The sequence below is a fragment of the Caretta caretta genome, chromosome 1 (genome assembly GCF_965140235.1).
Source record: "Caretta caretta isolate rCarCar2 chromosome 1, rCarCar1.hap1, whole genome shotgun sequence".
Lineage (NCBI taxonomy): Eukaryota > Metazoa > Chordata > Testudines > Cheloniidae > Caretta > Caretta caretta.
In genome coordinates this window covers 22,746,145-22,772,488 of record NC_134206.1, presented here as the reverse complement: position 1 = coordinate 22,772,488, position 26,344 = coordinate 22,746,145, and the positions used below count along the sequence as shown (strand labels likewise).

At 41.0% G+C, this 26,344-nt stretch overlaps 1 protein-coding gene across 9 annotated transcripts in view; it reads left to right on the top strand.

Annotated features, from left to right (window-relative positions):
- The window catches only part of PICALM (phosphatidylinositol binding clathrin assembly protein), a 115,040-nt gene extending 89,490 nt beyond the window's left edge, over positions 1-25,550 (top strand). For 5 of the 9 annotated variants that reach the window (XM_048841481.2, XM_048841566.2, XM_048841516.2 and 2 more), the window contains 5 exons: positions 1,486-1,509; positions 4,009-4,068; positions 5,986-6,090; positions 16,743-16,845; positions 24,221-25,550. In XM_048841481.2, the coding sequence (XP_048697438.2) occupies positions 1,486-1,509; positions 4,009-4,068; positions 5,986-6,090; positions 16,743-16,835 (282 nt within the window). In that variant the 3' untranslated portion in view covers positions 16,836-16,845; positions 24,221-25,550. The remainder of the gene's footprint in view (positions 1-1,485; positions 1,510-4,008; positions 4,069-5,985; positions 6,091-16,742; positions 16,846-24,220) is intronic. The other 4 variants (XM_048841507.2, XM_048841484.2, XM_048841558.2 and 1 more) reach the window with 2 other exon arrangements.
- Positions 25,551-26,344: the final 794 nt, after the last annotated feature.

Here is a 26,344-nt window from a genome sequence, read left to right as displayed (position 1 = left end):
TTTTGGAAATAGTGGTGATGGTTAGGCCTACTCTTCATTCTGACGGCTGTTTGGAAGTGTGGAAATATACTTGTTCTTGAAATACAATACTGTGTGGTAAACTTGTATGTCAGTGGTTTTAAACCTTTTCAGATGGCGGCGTGGACCCCACTGAAAATTTTAGACAAGTCTGTGGACCACAAGGTTGGAAACCACTGTTCTGTGGTAACTGCTACCTTTTGTGGACCCCTGAGACATAGTCTGTGGAGCCCCAGGTTAAGAACCATGGTTGTATTTTCATAACACTCAGCCTGCTCTGTGACTTGAGGCAGGAATTAGTGCATTGTCTGCTACCCAAGGGTGTGGGAAGTGATGTTACAGGGATAGGTGCCTTAGAAATCTGTACAGCTAGTACAGTCACACCCTGAAGTTTGTGCTTGCTTTTAATACGTCTCCACTTAATATCTTCAGTGACCAGTCTGATTTTTCTCTAGTTTACAACTCCATTACAGATAGCATGTATTGTGGATCACATGGTTGTTTTTTTTTTATTGAAGTGATTTGTTCTCCCATCCATTAATGTATGTATTGAGAGAGGGAGACAAGGATATACTTGAGTAGCTCCCAGTAATGCTGGTTGAGACCTACCTGTGTAAATCCTACTCTTCCTTTTACCACAAACTGGAGAATAGTATACAAGCATATTAAACATAACAAAACAAGTGTTTTGAGCTAGTATATCAAACTGTATTAAACGATTTTGTGATTTAACAATGAAACACATGATTTGTTACAGATTTGGAAAGAGAAACAATATCTCTTTTCAGGTCATCTCCCTGCTCTCATTTTGGGTGGCAGCTGCCAACTCAGATCTTATATGCAGGTGAAAGTGGTTGTGGATATTACAGTTTCCGTAGTACTCACCTACTACTTGAATGACTTGCTAGCAGTTGGATATTTCTCGTGCTTGAAAATACTTAATTGTTGTCAAGCAAAATATATGGTATCTTTTTATGCATCTTGTAACATATCGTTCCATTTTTAACCAGTTCTTTCATTAATATTTAAAGATGCTGTCACGGCATCTTGCTTTATACAAAACCTTTTACTCACTATTAAATTGTTTGAAAAAACTTAGAAGGATTAAATTGGAAATTGGGTTGTTCAAATTCTTCTCCACTTTGTCCATTAGTCTGTTTATTGTAGCGTTGATTCTAAGTGCTGCGGTGCTGCTTGATAAACTTTTGAAAACAAGGAAGAATGTGCTTTGAAAATAAGTGCACATAAAAATAAATGGATTGTACAAACAGGTATGAAACCCATCAACCTTGACAGTGTCACTTAACAGATTTATTCAATGACTTGAATTACAAGAATTGTTATTTTAGGGCAGACATTAAGTGTACTTGTGAACTAAAATGCTATCTGTGTATATTCTGTTGTGTAAGTACTTGTTTCTAATCCAGTATTATTGCATTATGTAATTGTTCTCCCTGGGAAATACAGAATGGCATGCATTTTCCACACTACGTAAGTGAAAAAAAAACAACAGCCTTTTTGCACTCAATTGGCATGCTGTATTAACCCCTGCTGTAGCAGAGTCTCATAACCTTCCTGCTATTACACATTCCTCATATTAAGATCTTTAGTGTGCAGAAGATTTGAGCTTTTCTTAGCATATACAAATCTCATGGGTGTTCTGCAGGCTCTTGACTCGAATGATGGCATGGGAAATACTGAGATTTTCTTTCCTTGCTTAAAACTGTGCCATTTGCTGCCAGATAGCTGGGTCTGTGTCTGTGCTGCCTTTAATGCATCTGGTAAAGTTTGAATGAAGATAAGTTGTGTGTGTTTGAATAATTGCATGAAATCTCACAGGCTTCTGTTATAATTGGCACGTTGTTCACTTTTATTGACTATCTTGTTCTCAAGTAGGGAGAGACCAATATGTCATTTATGTTCAAATAAACTAAGAGAAAATCCCAGCTCATGATTAAGTTTATAAAGGGCAAGCCATATCTTGTGCATTGTTTTCGTGGAGGAATGCAGTCTTACTCACAGATAATCTTTTTGTATTTCAACAATATTGGTCTTTCCCTATATTCAGTTTTCATTATGGGATAATTTTAACAGTGGAGAATGTACAGACTGTACTGGAGCACTCTAAAAAAACATACGTACATACATTTAGCCAGCATTTGTGTGTATATGTATGTGTACACATATATATGATGTGAATGATTTAAAGAATGTTCAAAGCTTTTTGAACTGAATAATATTTAGATAGTTACTGTACAATCTAGCTAATTCTTTAAACAGTGAAACTTGTGCTAATAGCTGCTAGAATGCTAATTACCATTGGCTAGTGCGTATTAAAGAGCAGCTGATACCTCAAAAAATTAATGTTCTATTCAGAAATAGTCCTCCTTATATCCCACTTTTGGGGTTGGGTTGTGAGAGTGAAATTACCTGCCTGTGGAATGTTGTTCCCTATAACATATCTTCTTTCTCCAGTGTAGTTCTGAATGTCACAAGTAACACTTATTCCACCACTTTCCTTGAGTCTCTTCCCAAATAAAATCTTTGTAACACAAAAGGCAAGCATGATCTTGGAGTTTGTTTGGTTCAGTCTTCTGCAGTGTCATGAATTATAATTTCCACAGTGAAGAACTGGGATGTCACAAGCAGAGCATTATTAATTGTAAGTGAGGGATTAACAGGAGGTGGAGCAGATAAAGATCCCTAGATATCACAGTCCATTGGTACTTTATAAGTACTCAACTAGATAATGTTCTTAGACAAAGTTCTTGTCTCCATGCAAAAGTCTGCCCTAATAAATAGGGTCAGGAGCATGGGAAAGTGGAAGGACAAAGGAAGGAATATACGAGTGTGCAGAATTGCTTTTAAACAGAATATATCTTTTGCCTCCTACTGCTTTCTAAGAGGTATCAGAGGATCTTTATATATGCATTGCATTTTTTAAACAATAGGGGATATATTATCAGTTTACTGTTGACAGAGATAAAGCCTAGAGCAGGGATGCCAGTCTCATTCTTCCACTTCACGATAGCTGTCATATAGTGATGTTAATTTATATATGCTGAATGGCATTAGTAGTGATTTTACCACGTTTTAATTCCTTGTAATAACTAGGGTATTCCTAACAATTTAAAAGAAACTCATTTTAGAGTAGCAGCTCAGTGTTCTGTACCTACTTGTAAAGACTGGGGCAGTCTCTTATCATTGCTTCGGCACAGGTGCAGCTCTACCAGTGACCAGCACTGAACTGTGTTACCATGTCAGCTAGACCTACTGTGAATGAGGTTAGACAGCAAGCTGGTAAAACACTGAAAGCCAGCCTGCACTAGAGGTCCCACCATTGCTAGGACTGGTGCAGCTGTATCAGTGCTGAAGTAATGGAGACACCCTCCCCCCAAAAAAATCTTTAGTGTGTATGTAGTCTGGTTTGACAAGAAAGAGCTTCTGATGTTTTTACTATAACAGCAGTAACTTGGCCTTTATATTTGGTTCCATTTTTAGAACTACCTGGGCAGAATTACTTCAGTAAAATAAGTAGTAAGTTTTATACTTCATAGGATTCAGGCAGTATTCACTTTTATCATATAATCATTTTTATTTTATTTGTGTATATTATATGTAAATATTTCCTCAAATTTCCTATTAAGTACAAAACATACATATTTAGATCTCTATACATTCTTTGGACTGAAGACTCAGATAACTCTAGGTGGAACTTCAGATTACTGTGAGCCAAAACCCGATATGGTCTTGTCTGTTATACATATGTCAAGTCTTTCTAGAAACCTTGAGCATAAGTGTTGCTATTGATCTGAAATCAGATAAACTTTAACACAAACCTACAAATGCTAATAGGTGTCGGTTGATCTTTTTTGCTATATTAGTAATATGCTGTCTACTCAGTGCTCTGTTTGACACTTAAAGGCAATTTATCATATTTGCAACTCAGTCAGTCTTCCATGCAGTTCAGTTTTCTCTCTTTTCTGTTAGGCACCACCTGTAATGGCCTATCCTGCTACAACACCAACAGGAATGATGGGATATGGAATGGTTAGTGAAATTTCCTGTTACTTAATTTATTTACATAAACATGGTTTACTTGTTACTTTTATTATGAGTTAACTGCAAACATAAAGCATTCTAGGAGCAATATGTCACTTGGCCTAAACGTTTTAAGTAGGTTTAATATAAATTCCTCTTGTTTGTTCTTCACGAAATCATTTTTCTGCAGGAAAATTAACTATGGCTCTTAAACTCATCTCTACCCGTTTCTTCTTCACCTAGCCCCTGGATGACTTATTCCATACATTTAGTGTGTATTGAATGAAGTAGTCGTCAAGTTACTTGTTCATCTTGCCTTACTTACTAAATTCTCCCTCAGGTTTTCATCTTTCCAGAACTCCCCTTTCGTGTCTCCCCTTTTTAATGTCCTTATTGAGGCAGAAAAGTTTTATTGGATAACTATTAAGGAAATACTTAGAGCTCTATTTCAGGAGACTCAACATCGTGAAGAAAGAAAACTCACGTAGTTGTATGTTGGTCAGATCTTTGTCTCTAGAACTTCACCTCTAGAGTAGCAACACAAATCTATAGAAATCTCGCTCTTCACACACCGTGTAAGACTGATTTGCCATATAATTAATGTTACAAGAAAATCTAATGGTGAAAACATCACAGTAAATTTATTACCGACCCTTAACTTGGATGATTCCCTTTTTGCACCATGCTAGGAGCATTGCTATCACAGTAAGTACTTCCTTGAAATAACAGTAAGAGGTGGAGACTTGCAGCTGTCCAGTTAATCCAGATATGAATGGGACAATTCTGTGTAGATTTTAAGAGGAACGAGTACTCCATTACTTAATAAGGAAAGAGTTACATACACCTGGGCCTGCTCCTGAATGGTGGGGAAAACATCTAAAAATAATTCTTCACCTAAATAATAGAAAAATCTTTCTCACTATTTTTTGTACTACTTAATCAATGATTTTATTTATAAAAATACCATTGTTAATTCAGGTTTAAAGTTTGCTTAGATAATTAACCATTCCTTCTGAATTTAATTCCCTCTGAACCCCACCAAAAGGCACCCATTACCACAGTAGCTAAGTACCAAACACAAGGAAGGATTGCACAGAAAATCCTGCATAGGAACCTACTCTCCACTATTTTATTCAGCTCTTATTACTTGTTTAAAGCTTCCATCACCTCAGCGTGATGTTGTGTAATTGAAGGATTGACTATGTGCAACAGGAGGTTTCCTATTGTGTTCTGAAAACAGTCCAGATTTGTTCAGGATTGCCACAGCTGGGGGTCCTTTTCCAAGAATGATGACCCTGTTAAAACATGCATTAAATGTGGGTAATTGTTGTTGTAAACAAATTACCTAGGATAGAACTTCAGTGCATTTTGAGGTTAATAGTACCAGGTTTTTCCACTAAACAGTGGCTGAACTGTAATGTAAACCTAGACTTCAGTCAGACAAATTGAGAATTAACTCATCTTTATTTTATGTACATATTTCATCAGTTCTTGAAAGTGCAAAACAGCCACAACAATGGCATCTTAAATACCCATGTTGTGAAGGTGACTTCTTCTTTCTAGTACCTCCAACTTAATGGAGAGGGGAGAACGCTGTCAAAGCTTTAGTGTTTGTGGTCAACATGTTTATGGTGCTAGCACAAGTTCTTCATATATTATAAACAGCTGCTTCGATGGCCCAAACGTTTTGGGGGAAGATTACATAGAAACAGCTTCAGCATCTATACTCCAGCACAAACATGTTCTCTAAAGTAAAGGTCTGCAATGTTCATTTTTAGGGACCCTCAGTTAATAGTCCAGTTTCAGAAGTTCTTTCCAGTTGCTAAGAGTCATTCTTCACACATCTCCTCCTGCTCCTTTCCTCCCCCCGCCCTTTTATGTGTTTAATTGTGTTTTGTAATTCTATGCTGTTCTGGATTTTTTTAGCCAACACAGATGGGAGGTGTACCAGTCATGACACAACCAACCTTAATATACAGCCAACCTATCATGAGACCACCAAATCCTTTTGGCCCCGTTTCAGGAGCACAAGTGAGTAAAAATCCAAAATATTTATATTTACTGATGCAGGAAATTGGTTGATAGCCAGGACACACATAGTTTTGTGTTATTTACACCCTCGCTGTTTGTTGTAACGATGGTTTTGTCCTTTAGTGTGGTGGCATATGGAGTCCATTTCCATTGTGCTATATAGAAAAGGGATTGGGTCTTAGCTGCTTATTCAAACTTGGTGTCAACAAATTCCTGTTCAGCAAAAGTAAAGTAAAAGGATGGCATTCTCAAGGGTCAGTTCCCTTGAGGAGGTGGTGATATCTGTCTTCCCTTTTCTTTAGATGAATGGTGATAGGAACTATTTTTAATCTTACATTTGTGCATCCCCTTCAATCACTAAGCTTGTGTTCCACTGTATCTCACTCTCATATTATTCATTGCAGCTTCTCCTGGAAGCATATCATTATGCAAACTTGTTTCATGCTAGACTCCTGAATTGCACTCCATTGCTACCTCTTGTACTCTTAAACTCATACTTTTCACAAGTAAAATAACCCAAGGCTGGTATAGCATAAGCCCGTTTATTATAGCAGTGTGTGTCAAAATTGCAGGTAATTCCAGAGGTCAAATTTGGGCACCCAATGTGGGCTTTGCGAATCTGTGAAAGATTTCAGCATCTTGTGACACAGTGTAGTCCTGACTTTCCAAACTCTAGGAAGCACACTCTCCCCATGCCTCCCGGAGATTATACTGACCCCCTTTTCTGAGTGTGCTGAACGTACCCGCCTGTGTTAACTGCAGAGTTTAAAGCTGGCCAGCACCTCTAAACCAGTCTTGGGCTCAGAGAACTAATGTGCAGATTTTTAAAGCCTGGATGGATCCCCAGTTCTGCCAAACATCGTATCTTTCCAAGTTTTTGTGTGTCCCCTATCACACATGGGGGATAAATTCAGGTTATATTGTATGTACGTATATAAAGGATACTTAATTTGTGTTGGCAGTTTAAAAAAAAAACAAAACTTTTATGTTCAATTTTTAGTAATGGATTGTACCAAACAGGGACAGCCTCTGATTACTCTGTCACACACTGCCTGCTTCTGTACTCCATTGTAGACATCTCAGTGAAAAGGAAGCCAGTGTATTATCCCCTTCAGTGTTCATATTAGCTTGTCTGATGGAAGTCTTGCTTTGAAAAGTGAGTACAGGCAATAAGTATTGGAGTTGGGTTTGTACCTTTTTTCTCCTGATCTATGCCACTTCTTTAGTTCAGTCCAGAGCACTTTTCCATCTTGTAAGAAATCTCATCCTCTTATTCAAGTAAAGATAGAATTTTGAATGAGAGGCTCTAAAAGGAAAAAAATTTCCTGTGCTCTTGTTCCAACCTTTGAGAGGACTTTAAAACAACAGCAGTTGCTTTGGGGAAATCATGTCCACCTCCATAATATTAGAGGACATATAACTTTAGGGATATCTGATCTTCACAGGCTGGTGGGATTAAATACTGAAGCTCTCAATTTTTACATTCCAATTAAATTAGTTTTTGTTGTTGTTAACAAAGTTAGCTTTTTTCTTTTTATCTGAAAGTAGTAGTGATCAGAGGGTGGGGGGGCTATAGCATACTCCTTTTTTGGCAGAGAGCTTTGCCTTTTTACCATTGATCACGATGGGCCACTTAAATATAGATGTACTGTATTATACAACATGGGGTAGTATGTATTGCCACATACAGAGAAATACATGTGTGTGTAAATAAAACGTGCGTATACACGAAGTATCCATATTTTTAAATTAAAGCTATTATATGTCTGTCTGCCACTGTTAATACTGCTGATGCAGTGACTCTACGTGGTTCCCTTGCTCCTTGCGTTTAGGGACGTGGCAGCGGTGCTCATCCAGGAGAAGGGCCTCACATCATATTGCAGTGCTTTGCCCCGCATCCCAGGCTGATCAGAGTAGCCATGTCCACATTCAGCCTCACCTCTTTGAAGTGGGGGCTTCGGGGTAAAAGAAGACATCATGATCTGGGAGGGACACTGGGTCAGATAGAAATGGGGTTTTCAATCTGAAGAAATAATGTTTTCCCTTTCATTGTTTCTTTTGGGCATATAACAGCCCTCTCTGTGTGTAATCACTATTACTGTTCTCCCATCTAGTCAGTCAGCATCCTCAGTTTTGTATGGATCTTCCTTGCAGCATTAAGGATGGAAAGAGATGTTTTTTAAAATAGGAAAATGTGGCTATCAGGGGGCCTCAAAGATATGTGGACTTCATTTTCTACTTCACTAAATTTCAAATTGACTATTCTTTTCAAAACAGAAGCAAACTTTACTACTTGCACATTTATTCTTTCACTTGAATGAATTCAGTTCTAGAGTAAACATGTTTAGATTTATTGTGAATTGTTAAAAGTGCAACCCACCCATTCCCATTGACATTGCAGGTCTTGGGGCTGGATTAAGACCCAGCTGGCTGCCATAAAGTGGGGGAAATGAGAGAATGCAGTTGCAAGTGGGCAGTGTTCTTTATCTGGTGATGTGTAGGTTTCCTTTAACCCTTATATTGGACTACAAATCACCCATCTATTTCTGTATTGGGGTCTTGGAGATCCACAGTATGTCAGAATTGGGGGAAAAGACACATGGATGCATTTAAAACTAACTTAGGTTCAGAAGCACACTATACAGCATTTATGTTGGGTTTAACTGACCCCAGGACGTTTTTGACGTATTGCATTTTTGATGTGTTTTTCTATCTCATTCTCTGGAACAGATGTAACAACTGCCTCATTTTTCAGTCTCTGGGTCGGTGACCAGCACACTAGACACTTCTTCCCTAGAGCCCTGAGGCAAGGCTGCAATGATCCTCTCCTGCACCAGGGACTTCACCATTTCTGTACCCAGGTCCCTGAGAAACAGTTGGGTCTTACTCAAAGATTTGTTATGCCACATGTGATTCAGCAAAATCCAAACTATATGTGCATTCAGACATGCAATGTGCATGTACAATGCAACAGCGAATCTTTGCCCCAGCAACAGCATATGCCAAAAAATGTATTGACAATTTTGGCTTCCCCAGAAAACTCATCTTAGCAAGCATAGGCTTTCCAGAACATCAGTTGGATAGTCTCTTCTGGAGACTCTTGTGATAATACGTGAGGCAAATGTTATCTGGGTTATTGCAGATCCCCAAGACCCTTTCAGTGCATTTTTTGAAAAACAAAAATCACTGAAACTATGGTAAAAACAATGCTGAAAGAGTCATACCCGTGTCATAACTGCTGCCTCAAAATAAAAACAATCTGATGCTGGAATACCTGCGTAATTAATTTGGGGTCTAATAAGGGTGACCAGCTGTTCTGATTTTATAGGGACAGTCCCGACTTTTGGGGCTTTTTCTTATATAGGCTCCTATTACCCCCCACCCCCGTCCCAATTTTTCACATTTGCTGTCTGGTCACCCTAGGTATAACTGACCCCAATAACCTTTTGAGTGACTTTTTTTGCTATGCTAAAACTACAACAGGTATGCAGCCAAAACCAGTGCTAACCGTTTTCCTCATGGTTTGAGAATGCTGAAAGAAAAGGCACTGGTTTGCCTATCATGTTTTACTTACATTTTGTACATTTGGGGTCCAAGAGATCCCCAAAGACCTTGGAAGTGAAGTACTTTCTTTTCCCCAGTGACTAACACTGAAGGGTCTAACTGACCCCATTACCCTTTTAATTACTTTTTTTTTCAAAAACTTCAGCAGGTAGGATGATAAAACAGGTGCAGAAAGATTGACCTCAGCCTAGTTTGAGAATACTTAATGTGTGAAGAGGCACAGGTTTGGCATGAAAATTATTTACATTTTTGTGTGTGTTGGAGTCATATAGACAAAACATTGGGAGTTGCAGTTCCTTCAGAAACTACTGATTTTACTGGCAACACATCCTTTTGTTAGGCATTTACTTTGCAACCAAGGAGAGTTTGACACTGGCCCAATCACATCTCTTTGCAGTTGCTAAGTTTTAAAATAAGTCTGAGATCAATAAAATCTTAGAAGGAAAACAAAGGCTTGTTGTGGGAGCCTCTTCACCATGCTAAATAGGGACAGTGTTGGCTGTAGATATTTAAATAATTCCTGAGTTGGACTATAATAGTCTGTTACACTAGAAAGATTGTATATTGAGAGTTCCAATGATAATTTCTATATTTGGGCTTAGTTTTCATTAGATTCTTTTTTGGTGAGATGTTGGCAGTGGTCTTGTTAGCTGAGCTGTACAATTTGATTGCTCTGAAGTGAGGTTTGTTGCTTGTTAGCAGTTTATTTTGTTGCAAAATAAGCTGTTGGTTGATTCATAGTAGACCAAAGTCAGTGCCATGAAGGTGATACCTACTGCCTTTGGTCACAAGACGTCTTAGACAAATACCTTGAACACTCTGCTCCCTGCTTTACCTGTCCATTTGTATGTTGGTTTTTCACAACCTTTTCTCTCTTCCTTTTCCCTTAAAGCACACTAATCCAAATATCTATTTTGGCTTTTACCTTCTGTAAAGTACTTGGAAAAGCGCTTCGAAGTAGTCACCATAAGGCCACTCAATGAATTGTTTGGGCAATATGCCTATTTAATTATTGGCCCATTAACAAAAATATTTCATTTTTTAATTAGATAATAGTACTGATCTTACCATTAGATGAAATAGCAAACAAGCAAAATGTTAGGGTTTAGAATTATTTGCTCTTAAAAGTGCCTTCCATAGGGGGGATGGGGCCTATTCTCCCCAAAATACTTTTTTCCCCAGTTTATTTTAGAAAATTATAATTTATATTCTCTGAAAGATTCTGGTGACTGGAGAAGTGATGAAAGTCTGACATCAGTCAAAACAATGGAAGCTGAGTAATTGAGCAAGAAAGTAATTTTTACTTAGACTGTTTTATTTGTTGGTTTTATACCTATTAAACTTCATTGACTAATGAATACATTGGAGCCAGGATATCTTGGTTAAAGATTGAACTCCCTCTTCTCTTGAATTAAGGGGTGAGAAGATTCACTACACAGTATTCTAGCAAAACCCAGGAAGACCAGACTAGATATTCCTATTGCCTATAAGAAAAGCAGAAGAATAAAAAGGGAAAGATTGTTTTATGTTTTTATTTAAACCTTTCAGATTGCCTTTTACGGTAGTAAAAAGGCACAAGCCAAGTCTGACTTCTTAAAAATCTGTGCATTTCTCTTTAAATAACCAAGCAGTGTATATGACAGTATAAACTGTCATTTCAGTACAAAACATTGTAAAATCAGCATTATGATCTTCCATGTAATGTGCCACCACACTGCTCAGAAAACCTTCTGCAACACAAAAAAAAACCAAAAACAAGAGCCTTACTGTGTTTGTGTGTCCTTAGTATCAAACTACTGTGTATTTGCCAGGAGTCAAGATAGTTCATTTGCAGTAACTTGGATGACCCCAACATACCCAATATATAGCTATAAAAAGGGAAGCAGATAGGTCCATCTGTGTCTTAGTAGAAATATGAAAGATCTGCTTCAGCTACAGTAAGGTAGTAAACCGATCAGATAGTTAAATGGCACTGCACTATCTCCAACTAGGCTGGGTTTTTTTATAGTCGAGTGCTTTTTTAAATTCCAAGTACCAACTGCTCTTCACTTGTCTCCAGTCTCTGGCCACCTCCATCAAAGTTGTTGCCAGTAAAAATCCTAGAAATTAGACATGATGCATACTAATGCCCTGGAGGTCACTGCAGCCAATATATATTGACCATCTAACTAGGTCTAGTAAAACGTAATATTTGGGGTCTTCAGTGATTTGCATAGAAACTAATTAAACTGGGCAAGGTTTAGAGTTCATTTCTTTGCCCTTTAAACCAGTGTTTCTCAAATCATGACCTTCAAGCGCTGAAAATATTTAAAGAAAAATCCCCCACTCCCTGCACACCTTTACTTTTCAAGGCCAAGTATTCTGTCAAGCTCTCAAGCACACAGATATTAGATAGGCTTGTTATATTGATATTCTTTTAACTCAATTTTATAGTAACTGCCGGGGTGAGTGTGTGAACTTTTTTTACTTCAAATACCGATTTGCCATTTTGAAACAGTTGAGAAGCACAAGGAGGAGATGCTAGTCCCAATTTAGGACTGGGTTACACATAGCTGTTCAAGAGGTTGCTGTAGCTGTGCCATTAATAGTAACACAATTTAAGTTCAACGCTTTTGGAGGAGGAAAGGTACCAGGAAACTTATGTGATGTCAGTACTTTGCCTCTATGACAGGCAGAGGTTAAGAATCATCAATTTTCATCATGGTAAAAGTTAAACAGCAGGATGCCTCAAGGTTCTGTGTTAAGGCTGGAGTATATTGTGTAGTACATTTCACAATGAAAAAAGTGTGAACGGTATGGTGGCAAGACTTGCAGATGACACAATTTAATTAAGTAAAGACTGAAGAAAACTGAGTAACATCAGAGGGGCCTAACAAAGCTAAGCAAATGGACAAAACAATGGTAAATGAAACTCAATGTTGACAAATGCAAAGTTATTCACATAGAAATAGTGTGAACTACATATGCCTAACTGTTTTCTAAATTAGCTTTGAAACTTGGGGAAAAGATTTGGGTATCATTGTGGACAGCTTAGTGAAGACCTCTTTATGTGCAGCAATGGTCAAAAAAGCCAACGGTATCTGGATACATTAAACATTGGGATGAGAAATGATGTGGAAAATATTACATCATTGTGTAAGTCAATGGTATTCCCTTAGCTGGACTTATTACTACGTTCAGTTCTGGTCAGTGCTTTGCAAAAAGGATATTGCAGTAATGGAGGGTGGGGTGGGGAGCATACAGAGATGGGCAATAAGAATTAGACATGGAAACACTAGTAAAACATAGTAATGGAGTGAAAAAAAGATTGTTTAGAGATGAAGAGGGGGCATGATAATTAAAGAAAATATTGGAGCATATAGAGAAGAGAGATAGGCACTACTGTTTACCCTTTCTCATAATCAAGCACAAGGGAACATTCAATGAAACTGAAAGGTGACATTTAAAACCATAAAAGCAAAATGCATTCTGGCAATGTACAGCTGACCTGTGGAACTCATTGCCATAAGATCACTGTCAAGACTTTAGCAGGATTCAAAGAAGGAGTAGACTTCAGTATGTTAACAAGAATATCCAGAATTCTAATAGTAAAAATTTTTAAGAAGCCCAGGAGTTTTGGAAGAGACATAATCCAACTTCTAATAGTGGGGTTCAGGAAACAACTCTGTTTGTGGGCAAGTTATTTCATAACTGCCTTGTTCCATGATATTTTGTACCTTACCCTGCAACAGTTGATACTGACCACTACCGGAGACAGGATACTGGGGTAGGTGGACCACTGGTCTGATCTAGTGTGGCATTTCCCATCTTCCTGTGTTGTAAATGACCCAAGCACTTTATATCAGCAAAAGTGCACATTACTGTGGGGTAAATATAAGGAGAGAACATACACCATTGGCGAAGAGGAGGGTTTGTGATAAATATAAGCTATACTTGAAAACTAATAAGGATTTAACTGCTCGACAATGTCAATGTCTGGGAATCCAGAAAAGAGATTTTAGTTACTACTGCTACTAGAACTTGTAGGTCCTTAGCCCTTTCCAGTAAAAAGAAATGTTCTAGAATTCCTGCTTCTACAGGGGAATACTTCATCATAAGCGTTTAGAGCCAGCATTTTAAAAAGTACCTTTAAATTACTAAAAACGTTGTCTGGTCTTGTCTATGCAGAAAAAAGATGCAGATTTAATTAAATTGGCTTAGATACTGATTTAGTTAAATCAGTGCAATCCCCTTTAGTAGTGGACACTTGGTTCAATTTGAGAGAGCCCCTATTGACTAAGCCCTGGTCTACACTACGAGTTTAGGTCAAATTTAGCAATGTTAGGTTGATTTAACCCTGCACCTGTCCACACGACTAAGCCATTTTAGTCAACTTAAAGGGCTCTTAAAATCGATTTTTGTACTCCTCCCCGATGAGGGGATTAGCGCTAACATCAACATCGCTGGGTCGAATTTGGGGTAGTGTGGATGCAATTTGACGGTATTGGCCACTGGGAGCTATCCCAGAGTGCTCCCTTGTGACTGCTCTGGACAGCACTTTCAACTCGGATGCACTAGCCAGGTACACAGGAAAAGCCCCAGGAGCTTTTAAATTTCATTTCCTGTTTGGCCAGCATGGTGAGCTCATCAGCACAGGTGACCATGCAGTCCCAGAATCGCAGAAGAGCTCCAACATGGACCAAACGGGAGGAACTGGATCTGATTGCTGTATGGGCAGATAAATCCGTGCTATCAAAACTCCATTCCAAAAGACGTAATGCCTATATATATATATGCCAAAATCTCCAAGGGCAAATGCAAGGTGTTTACAATGCTCACAACTGTAGCAGTGATTGAAGCGGGCTCCCAGTTGCAGTGCTATGGCATATGCACGGGCAATCCAGGAAAAAGGGCAAGAAATGATTGTCTGCCATTGCTTTCACGGAGGGAGGGAGGGAATGGTTACTGACGACATGTACCAAAACCACCCGCGGCTAGCTTGTCCCTTATCTCAATTTTTTTTAATTAATAAAGAAAGAATGCATGGTTTCAAAATAATAGTTACTTTATTTCGAAGGGGGGAGGGTGGTTGGCTTACAGGGAATTAAAATCAACAGAGGGGGTAGGTTTGCATCAAGGAGAAACACACAACTGTCACACCGTAGCCTGAAACTGGTTTTCAAAGTCTCTCTGATGCGCAGCGCGTCCTGCTGTGCTCTTCTAATCAGTGTCTGGCTGCTCAGAATCGGATGCCAGACGATTTGCCTCAACTTCTCACCCCGCCATAAACGTCTCCCCCTTACTCTCACAGATATTATGGAACACACAGCAAGCAGCAAAAATGAGGAACAGCGCCAGCGAACTTTTAAACGTCCAAACGCTCATTCTACCACCATTCTGCACTTGCTCAGCCTATAGTTGAACTGCTCCTTACTACTGTCCAGGCTTCATGAGCAATGGGAGCAAGGGGTAGGTTGGGGTAGGTGCGACTGCGCGGTGCTGCTGGCTGGGAGAGCAGCCTGAGGCAGAAGCCTCCAGCTCGCAGGATAGCAGAGTTGCAGCGGAAGCGGTGGAGCGAGCAAAACACCGTTGATGAGGACGGCTAGCAGTCGTACTGCACCGTCTGCTGTAGAGTTGCAGCGGAAGCGGTGGAGCTGTTCACCATTGATGCAAAGGCACCCAGGAGCTGGTGCTGTGTGGCCAAGGCAAAAGAGCAAGAGCCCTGGAGCTGTTACATGTGGAATGTGTGGCTGCAAGATTTCTTCACCAGTGACAAAGGACAGGAATATGATGCACCTAAAATCTAAAAAGGCCCACACGTTTGCCAGAGTCACTACCCTTGATAACAGAACGTCAATGATTGCATTGGCTACTTGGATCACAGCAGCCCCCACAGTAGACTTGCCCGCAACAGTAGTGGTGATGGTGAGCTGAGCGAGCTCCCGCTTGCAGTGCTATGGCGTCTGCGCAGTTAACCCAGGAAAAAAGCTGTGAAACGATTGTCTGCTGTCGCTTTCACAGAGGGAGGGGCGACTGATGACATGTACCCAAAACTACCCGTGACAATGTTTTTGCCCCATCAGGCATTGGGAGCTCAACCCAGAATTCCAATGGGCGACGGAGACTAAGAACTGTGGGATAGCTACCCACAGTGCACCGCTCCAGAAGTAGATGCTAGCCACGGTACTGTGGATGTGCTCTGCCAACTTACTGTGCTTAGTGGGGATGCACGCAATCGACTGTATAAAATCGCTTCTGAAAAATCGACTTCTATAAAATCAACCTAATTTTGTAGTGTAGACGTACCCTTAGTTTATCTGTAAGGTATAAACTTAATCGACATTTTATAAAACACACTTGAAACCAAATAAGTGTCCACTGTGCAAGAGGTCTGCACTGATTCTGATTTATAAACCAATGTAGTCAAATAGTACAATTTACCATTTAGGCCTTGGCTACATAGAAATTTTAATACTATGGTCTATTACTAAACCCTATTCTGTTCAACTTGCACTGGAGTTTAGAACAGGGAGAGAGCTCTAATGAAATATAGGCTGCTAGTATTTTGTTCACAGCCACAAATACAGTTGGTCAATGTGCAGATTGTAAAAATAGATGCCACTGCTTTCCCTGTGGTGGCTGTGCCTGGCCATAGGGAATTCCTGAATTCTAACCCTGCTGCTGACATTCCTATTGTGACAATGAGCAAGCCTTGTAATCTCTTTGCCTTGGTTTCCCTAGCTCTACAATGGGAAGAATACTAGCCTCTCTCTCAGGGGTGGGGTGTAAGTAGGCCTAATGTTTGTAAAGTGCTTTGAAGGAGAAAATCTCTATGTAAGTGTGAAGTATTGTGAACTTGGTTGACACTCCACCCAGAAATGTTCCCTTTACCAAGTGTAGGGTAACACCCAGCTTGTTTCCACGTTACACATACCATCGAACAGGTCTTCAGCTTCCCATGCAACCAAATGTTTGGTTTTAATAATCCATTTCTGTCTAGAATGCCTTTTTTAGATCCCTCCCCCTTTCATTACATTTTCACCTTTCATATTCTGTCATGCTGAGACCTTTTTTCTTTCTTTCCCTCTCTCTGTCGTCTTCTCTACCAGCTGTCTGCAGCATCCAGTCCTTCCAGTCAGAGTCCTCACAGAGCCTCAGGAAAGGATCCCTTTGCAGAGCTCTCTCTCCAGGATTTCTTGTAAAACAACTTAGGTATTGCTCACTATTCTGGGGAGATGGTGGTTTTTATAAAGTGAAAGATCATTTAAAGAGACAGTTCTGTTTCCTTTTTATATTTTCTTGGAAACAGATATAGTTCTGTAGTGGTATTCATTAATACACTAAACAAATTAGTGTCGCACTGGGGGCATTGTGGAAGTACCCAACTGATTGATGTACTCCTGGTAGGTGCTTTGTTAGACATGACCTATTTTCACTGCATCTACTATAAGGGCAAAACCAGGAAGAATCAGTTACAAAACACATCACATTTGACGCTTGCCAGGAGCTCCCTAATCTTGCAGAACTTTTTTTTCTTGGAGCTTACAGAGCCAGTTAATTATATATGTTAGACCCACATTATTGTTGAAGGAGTTTTATAGTATATGACTGGAAATCGTGAATAACATGGTTTCTTCTTCAAGTGATAGTCCCTATTGTATTCCACTGAGGGGTTATACGCACGTGCCATGCACTCAGTGTCAGAACTTCTGAAAGTAGTACTGTTCGGCGATCCACACATGTGCCCTCCTCCAACTCGTGGTCTTGCCTGAGACCGTAAAGGATACGGTGTGTCACCAACATTTCCAGTTCCCTCTCACCGCCGCATGGTCCAAATCAGAGCTTCTGCTCCTGTTGTCTTTGTGATGCACTTTTCAAAACTATCCTTGGTACTCTTAGTAGTTTAGATTTCTTAGTTGTTGTGCATTTACTTTTTGTTTTCTGTTCAATTCTTCCTTTTGTACCTGATTTAGGACTTGGGATGCAGCTTCAGCAATGTTTCCTGTCAAACTTTTCCCTCCCCCCACCTCCAGTACTCGAGCCTGGGTATGGGATTATGCCGAAGATGCCAGCATTCAAAACCTGTGCTTCCTGCCCTTGCTCATTTTCCATCAGCGACGAGCATCAGCACTGTTCGTACTGCTTGGAGGAAGCCCACATCGTGTTGAGGTGCAGTATCTGCCTCTCCTTTCCTGCTTGTACTTGGGGAAAACTGGGCTCTCCATCTCAAGAAACACCTTATGGAGTCTGCCATGGGATTGACAGCAGATCCTGGCCAGGGGATGAAGAGTGCCTCCTCTGCCACAGAACCCCCATCAGGCTCTGTAGTACCAGTGCTAGGGACCTCATGCCGGGGCCTAGATGTGAACAAAGGAAGCAAGCACATAAGCATGGCAGTAAGTCTTCCTCCAAATCTAAGAAGGATTCAGCACCATCCATGAGTTCTGGCCATGAAGGATCCATGTCTCACAAGAACAAGAAATGGCCGCCCTGATCACTGGATCCATAAGTACCGATCATAGACCCGGTGACTCTGCCACCGTCCTGCAAACCATCCATCTCCAGGCACTTGCTCCCAATACTGATTCCTCCAGCGGAATGGATGCATTGACCCCATGGAGACTCAGAGGCACTCTGAGTCCCCACGAGTTATTCGCACTGAAGGGACTTCCATGTTCACGACCACCAATCAAGTCACGAAGTCGAAGGGTCCCTTCACCTGTTATGCTCCTGCTGACTCCCATTCTGACAGTCCTGATTGCACCGCCATTTGGTGAGGTGTCTGACTCCTGATTCGGATGATACGGATGTCCAACACAGTCCACCACTCCCATTCCAGAAGCGTGACTAGCGGAAGCTTCCAATGGCAATGCGTTACCAGCAGAGTTTTTGGCATTGTTGTCTCAGGCTACACAACAGTAGGGTCAACCAGGTTGGCCGTACTGGTGCTCATGGCCACAATATTCACCCTCCGAACAGTCCCACTCGGTCAGGGAGTACTCCCCCACTTCACCACCACAATCCTTATCAAGTAGGCGCTCCAACATAGCTCTGGATGATACACTGATTAGCCCGACTCTAACAGTATTGGTGGATCCGAAGAGGCATCCCTCATCTTCCCAGGATGCATCTGCCTCTTCGTTCCCCTTCTCCCCTCCAGATGATTATCGCCAGTTCCAAGAATTGCTGCAGAAAATAGCTAACACTCTACAGATTCCCTTAGATGAAGTACAAGTCTGTCAACACCACCAGCTTGACATCTTGCACAGTTCGGTACCGGCGGGAGTGCCCTTGCCAATCAACAACGCTATCCTCCAACCAGTGCACAAAGTATGACACACCTTGGCCATGTGTCCACCCATCCCAGAGGGGGCTGACAAGAGATACTGTGTCCCCACCAAAGGGTCAGAGTTCCTGTTTTCTCATCCTCCACCAAACTCATTTGTTATCCAGGCAGCCTCAGAACATTTCAAACACCACCCCCCACTCCACCCCATCCAATACAGCGGGTAAGAGAATGGACCTTATGGGCAGAAAAGTCTTCTCGGCAGACTCCAGTTTTATATTTCAAACTACTTAGCCCTGATGGCCAAATATGATTTCATGAACTATGGGCGATTGGCACAGTTTGCAGAGAAACTACCATCACAGGATCGCAATCAATTCTAGGCAGTGTTGGAGGAAGGCAAGTTACTCACCAGATCCATGCTTCAACAGTGGACTCCACAGACACGGCCTCCTATGTCTTGGCAACAGGGATCATCATAAGGAGGGAATCCTGATTACACTCCTCTGGCTTCCCCAGGGAGGTGCAAAACACTACAGAAGACCTCCCATTTGACTATCGCACCTCTTCAGTCAGAAGACAGACAAGTCCCTACACTCCCTAAAGGACTCTAGAGCCACTCTAAGATCTCTGAGCATCTACACAAAAGCACCCAAGAGGAAATTCCACCACCCGCACCAATCATATAATTACGGGGCTCCATAGCTATACCACCAGTGTACCTATAAGCTTCCTCAAAAGCACCCTCAGGTCCACAGCCCTTTCAGCCTACATCGACCATCCAGCCATCAGTGCAGTACACCCAAACATCACATAAACAGTATTTGAGTGTCCTTAGCTGTCAGCCACTCCGTACACCAATGCCCATTTCATGTATTCTCTTCGGGGGGCACCTCAAACTTTTCCTGCCAGCATGGAAAACCATAACAGTGGACAAATGGATCCTAGATATTATCCAGAGCGACTGTCATAGAATTTACAGCAACACCTCTATCTCACTGCCCTCCTCGATCTGCGTTCATGAAACACACACAATGACCTCCTCCAACTAGAGGTAGACTCCCTATCGCAGAGGAGAGCTGTGGAGCTAATCCCCTACTCCTTTCAAAGAACAGGATTCTACTCAAACTAGTTCCTAATCCCCAAAAAGACTGGAGGGTGAAGACCAATATTTGATCTCTGCCTCAAGCGTTCGATTTCTAAACTAAGATTTTGTATGGTCACACTTGCCTTTTTCTAAAGAGGGAATGATGGTTGCATCTTATTGATAGATATGCAAGATGCCTACTTCCATATCGATATACACCCAACCCTCAGAAGGTTCCTGAGGTTCAAGGTGGGGACTTGGCATCTTCAATACAGGGTCCTACTGTTGGGACTTTCCACTGCCCCATGAGTATTCACAAAAGTTTTCTTGGCAATGGCAGCTCATCTCGGACATCAAGGGATCCTTGTTTTCCCCTCTCTAGATGACTGGCTGGTAGCAGCACTGTACAAAGAAGCAGCCCAGGAGTCGACATCCCAACTGCTTCTACTCCTCCCTGGGGGCCAGTATCAACGACAGAAAATCAACTTTAAACCCTATGCAATCCCCGGAGTTCATAAGAGCTCTCATAAGATGCGACCTCTGCCTAAGCTTATCTACCAAGGGAAAGATTCCAGACAAGGACGGAATTAATCACTTTGGTATCCTCCACACATGGCAGCCTGTACATACGTCACACCCTTTGCTTGTCTGCACCTGCACTGCCTTCAGCCGTGGCTGCGAAGGGTCTTCTCCCCCATGCGTCAATCCACATGCACACTGCTCCACATGCCATCACAAGATTTCTCCTCACTCTGGTGGTGGATGAACCCACTACAGGTCTGATCAGGGATGAGCTTCCTCCCATCCTTGCCCACCATGACAATCATATGACGCATCCCTCACAGGCTGGGGCACCCACATCCGCGATTGCACAACACAAGGCACCTGGATAGCATGAAAGTTCAGGATGCATATGAACCTATTGGAACTCCAGGCAGTATGCAAAGCTTGCCAGGTGTTCCTGCCAACCATCTGAAACCAACATATTCTTGTCATGTCAGGACCACCACCACCACAGTCTTCTACATAAACAAACAAGGGGGAACAAGATCCGAGCCCTGTGTGTGGAAGCTATACACCTTTGGGTATGGTGCATCACACACCATATTCTTTTGACAGCAGCCTACCTATCGGGCACCCAGAATGTGATTGCCGATGCTCCCAGCGGAAACTTTGCAACCAACCACAAATGGGAGTTGCATGACTCTGTAATCATGGACATCTTTGACCAATGGGGAATCCTAGTGAGGGATCTTTTTGCACCCCATAACAATACCAAATGTGCCCAATATTGTTGGAGGGGAGGAGTTGGAATTCCATCACAGGGGGACACCTAGTCCTCAATTGCTTGGACTAGACGAATTATGCCTTCCCCCCCTTACTGCAAGTGATCCACAAGATCAAACAGCAGAAGGCAACAACCATCTTGACAGTCTCATTCTGGCCTCACCAATTGTGGCATCTGCTCCTTCTCTGAATATCGAAGCACCCTCCAATCACACTTTGAACATTCCCAGAGCTGCTGACTCAACACAATGGCAGACTCAGACACCCCACTCACACACTCTTCACCTCTTGGCTTGGTTTTTGGATGGACACCTCCACTAGTGCGGGAATGCTCTGTGGCAGTACGAGATGTCCTCTCCAGCAGCAGGAAGGAGTCCACAAGGTGCTTGTATCAAGTCAAGTGGATGTTTCACTTCCTGGGCTACCAAACAGGGCCTTGTCCCTGAAGCAGAGGGCATCCTATTACTCCTGGAATATTTCCTTTATCTGAAGGACTCAGGACTGACTGTCAGTTCCATTAGGAAAAAAGAAAAGGAGTACTTGTGGCACCTTAGAGACTAACAAATTTATTTGAGCATAAGCTTTCGTGAGCTACAGCTCACTTCATTGGATGCACATTTTCCACTGCATGCATCCGATGAAGTGAGCTGTAGCTCACGAAAGCTTATGCTCAAATAAATTTGTTAGTCTCTAAGGTGCCACAAGTACTCCTTTTCTTTTTGCGAATACAGACTAACACGGCTGCTACTCTGAGTTCCATTAGGGTGCATGCAGCTGCCATAGGCACCTTTCATCTGCTGGTCATTCAGTCTTTACCCGCCCTTTAACTGTGTGGTTCTGGAGGGGTCTCCTGCGAAAATACCATCCTATTCAACCTTTCGCTCCCAATAGGACCTTAACCTAGTCCTCACCTTGCTGATCACCATCTTCAAACCTATGCTTGCTATCTCTCCTTTCCATGAAAGTCGCCTTCCTCATCGCCATTTCATCGGCTAGGAGGGTTAGGAAACTGGGGGCCATGATGGCTAATCCCCTTCACCACTTTTCATAAAGACAAGGTCTCTTTACAATTCCACCCCAAGTTCCTTCTGAAGGTGGTTTCCCAATTCCACGTCACTCAACCCATACACTTACCTACCTTTTTCCCCAAACCTCATGCCTTGAACAAGGAAAGAAGGCTTCACTTGTTAGATGTTTGAAGGGCATTGGCTTTTTATCTTGAGCAAACAAAGCTCTTTCAGAAATCTCCCAGGTTTTTTGTTGCCATAGTGGAGAGAATGAAAGGACAAGCCATTTCCATCCAGAGAATTTTCAAGTGGGTCTGAGGGTGCATTATGCGCTTCTATCATGCAATTCCGCCTGAAAGGATTTGAGCCCATTGCATGAGAGTGTAAGCATCAACTACAGCTACACTCCACAATGTGCCTCTCGCAAACATATGCAAGGTGGCCACATGGAGTTCGGTACACACTTTTTTTGACGCACTATGCTCTAGTGCATGATTCTGCGACAGATGCTTTATTCGGAGCAGCAATCGTCCATTCCACAGGCTCCTCGCACCATCCTACGACATAAGTACTGCTTGTTAATCACCCTCAGTGGAGTACAATAGGGACCATCACTTGAAGAAAAGGTTACTTATATGTAACTGAATGTTCTTTGAGATGTGTGGTCCCTGTCTGTATTTGAAACCCACCCTCCTTCCCCTCTACTGCAGAGTCAATAGCTCTGCAGTAGAGAAGGAACTAGAGATGCCAGCAGCCCATCATGCCCTTTATCACCTGGGGCAAGACCATGAGGTTACACAGGGCATGTGCGCAGACTGCCGAACGGTACTATCAAAAGCTTTGGCTCCAGGCATATGGCGCATGCACATAACCAGTCAGTGGAATATGGATGGGGACCATGCATCTCAAAGAACATTCAGTTCCAGGTAAGTAACCTCAGGTTGTTTTGGCTGAGGTGTAACTCCAAAAACAGTGATTCACAGAAATTATGCTCAAGCAGTGCAGTTACAAAGCTTGCTGAAACACATGAATACTAATTTTGCTTCTGTCCATTGGAAACACAGTATGATTCTCCCTGTTTTGAGCTCTTTCCTTACTAACTGCTGACAGCATGCATACCAAATCTCCTGACTGAAGAATCAGGGACAATTGTGCTCATTGAGCAGAGATTATCTGGCAATTATTTCAGTAGGAAAATTTGTGGATCTGTGTTTTTGCAACAGGCATACAAAATTGTCTTATGAGTATCTACCATCTGTGGCATACAATCTAATTGACCATCCTCACCATGATGAGAGAACTGAACTATTTATCTGCTATGGGGAAAGAGATACTACACCAGCTGGCTGTTTCTATACAATAAATGGCATTGGAGTTTTCTTTTGCATCAACAGTGACGTTAATGTGTCTGCTTTAAATGTTTTTAAAGATTTATATAATTAAATGTGTGTGCAAATATAAACTACTTTGGAAACATTACCCTTTAAAAGTATTGATTTTAGTGTGCATAACCTAGGGAAAACTGAATGCTGTCTTTCTAGAGTAAAGAGAAATAGGAATTTGAGCTTTTCCTTTCATGTCTTAGTGTTAGATTAGTTTCTTACAACGCTTGGGCAGTGACAATTTTGGGATGACTACTTCATTTTTCTGATCTTTTGGATAAACAGTGTAACCAATCCACAGTAACACTACAGAAGAGTGCGTACTTGGAAAGAAATCCCAAGGGCTTGTATACATCTTCATTCTTGTTGTAAATTTTTATTTTGATCAGCATCTTTAGAACTTTTATTTCTGATAGTCTGGATGTGGAGGACTTTCCATGTCGAACACATTTAAAGGGATCAGAGACCTTTATTTCTAAGTAAGTCTCATTATATTGAGTAAAGAAAAGTAAACTTTGAATGTTTTTTGTCTTTCCAGATACAGTTTATGTAATCATGCCAGATGGAAGAGAAAGGAACAGCTCCAAAAAGACACGTATCAACAGCAAACCCCTACTTCCAGCAAAATCCAAATTGCTGTATTTTAACTCCTCTTCCTTTAAAATGATGCAGGAAAATCATGAAGGCCCACAAAGGAAACTGGGACAACTCTTTAGGAAAGTGTCAATACACGATATAAAGCCAAGAATTCCCCTAATTTAAGATGTTTTTTTCTGGTGACTAACGCGTCAGTACTTTCAACTCCTATTAGTATCCATAATCAGTAACATACTAAGAGAAGCTCTTATTCTGAAATCGTAAGATTTGTATTTGGAAATGCTGTGGGCAATGAAGATGAGTGTCCTTTACCATAACTCAAAACAAGATTTTCTTCGGGGGATCAGATCCTAACTCTTAATTCTGCAGTTATCTTTTCTTCAGTCCTCACAAATGTAGACACAGCAATGAAAATTAACTTTTCTTTTTTAAAAAAATTATATATTCAGTTTGCAGTAGACATTCCTTATGTATTGTTTGTATTTATTTATGATTATCAATTTAAGTAACATTAATATTGTATCAAACTCCTTATGAAAATGAGTATGGATGTATACAGTATGTCTGATTTTTATCCACAAGAATGATTTTGATTCAGAATGCTTTTCAGCTGACACATAGAGAGCACTAACTATTTTAAAGGCCTGAATCTTATGAATTCTCAGTCTGTATGGGAATTAGGGAAGTTATAAAATGCATTAATCCTTATAGTCAATTCTGTGCCGAGGGTTTTGCAAGGGAACAGTTAACTGACCAGGAGAAACACTACATTTTTAATTCAGCATTAGTGTGTTGGGAAGGAACTTTATTGCTTTGTGCTTGGCATGTCATCATTTTAGATTTGACATCAGGCCCTTCCAGAATGAATGTGAGGAATTGCTTTCACTTTAAGACTTTCCTTTTCTTTAAACACTCTAGGAGGTATTTTGTGAAAAAAGCCTTGATTTTCATTTGGCTAGTGCCATGTTTATGATCATGTACCTTTAAAAAAAAAAAAATGGGGGGGAAGTAGGATCTTTACAAATGACGACTAGCAAGAATTTAGTTAATGAGGAATTAAAGCAGCACTGTTGATCGGTGCTTTGCGTAAATAGTTAACTTTTGGGTGGAAAGGGGCCTTCAGAAGGATAGTCAATGATATGAAAGCAATTCTGTACATGAATTAAGCATACTTGCTGCATTGTCTCTGCAGATTCTATTTTTGTTTAAAATATTAAAATGTATGTTAGCAAAAATGGGTGGATTTTCAAATAAAATGCAGCTTCCACAGACCTTTTTGTTACAGTATGAAAGTATGAGGTGCTTTTTTCTTTTTGCCTCTTAAAATGGGCAAGAATTACTACTTTCTTTCCTTACAATACCAAATCTGTTTAATTACATGCATATTACATGTTAGGAAGTGCACCAATCTGAATGTCTAGATTTTTATACTGTGCCTCTCCCCATGGTGGTACAGCACCTTCGTTTTATTGATGTGAGCGAATTCAGACTCTCACCAAGAGCTGGATCTATTACTTGAAATCATTGGTGTCCGGTGTCCCCTAACATTCTCAAAATGCTTAGAGTAGGCAACTTGATGTTTGTAACTGGGAAACAGAAAGAAACATGAACAGGCTTACACCAGTTTCCCTTACACAACTACCTCAAATGTTCCAGACTTGGGCCATGGCTGAAAAGCTAGAAGCATCTTGCTGACTATGGTGACAAAGTTCCCATCATGAAAGCAAAGGGCTTACTCGAAGTCTAGGAAGAATGATATAAGCGCCTGTTCATAATGAGGGGAACCTAGTAGGGCTGTTTTCAGCTATTCTGAGGTTTGCCCTGATGGTCAAATCTTGACCTTATATTGGCCCACATTGTAAAATGGCTACTACACAAGTAACTTTAGGGACTCTGTCTAAAGAAACGTGTGAATGGGGCTGAGCCAGTATTGTTCTGTTAGTATGCAAAATGGACATATTGCCTGTATTGGTTGGTAAAAGGTTTTGAATCTTTAGTATTCCCTACTAATGCTCTTCTCCCAGGCTGCTACCTTCTACTTCAGAGATTCATTTGAAAAGTCTAT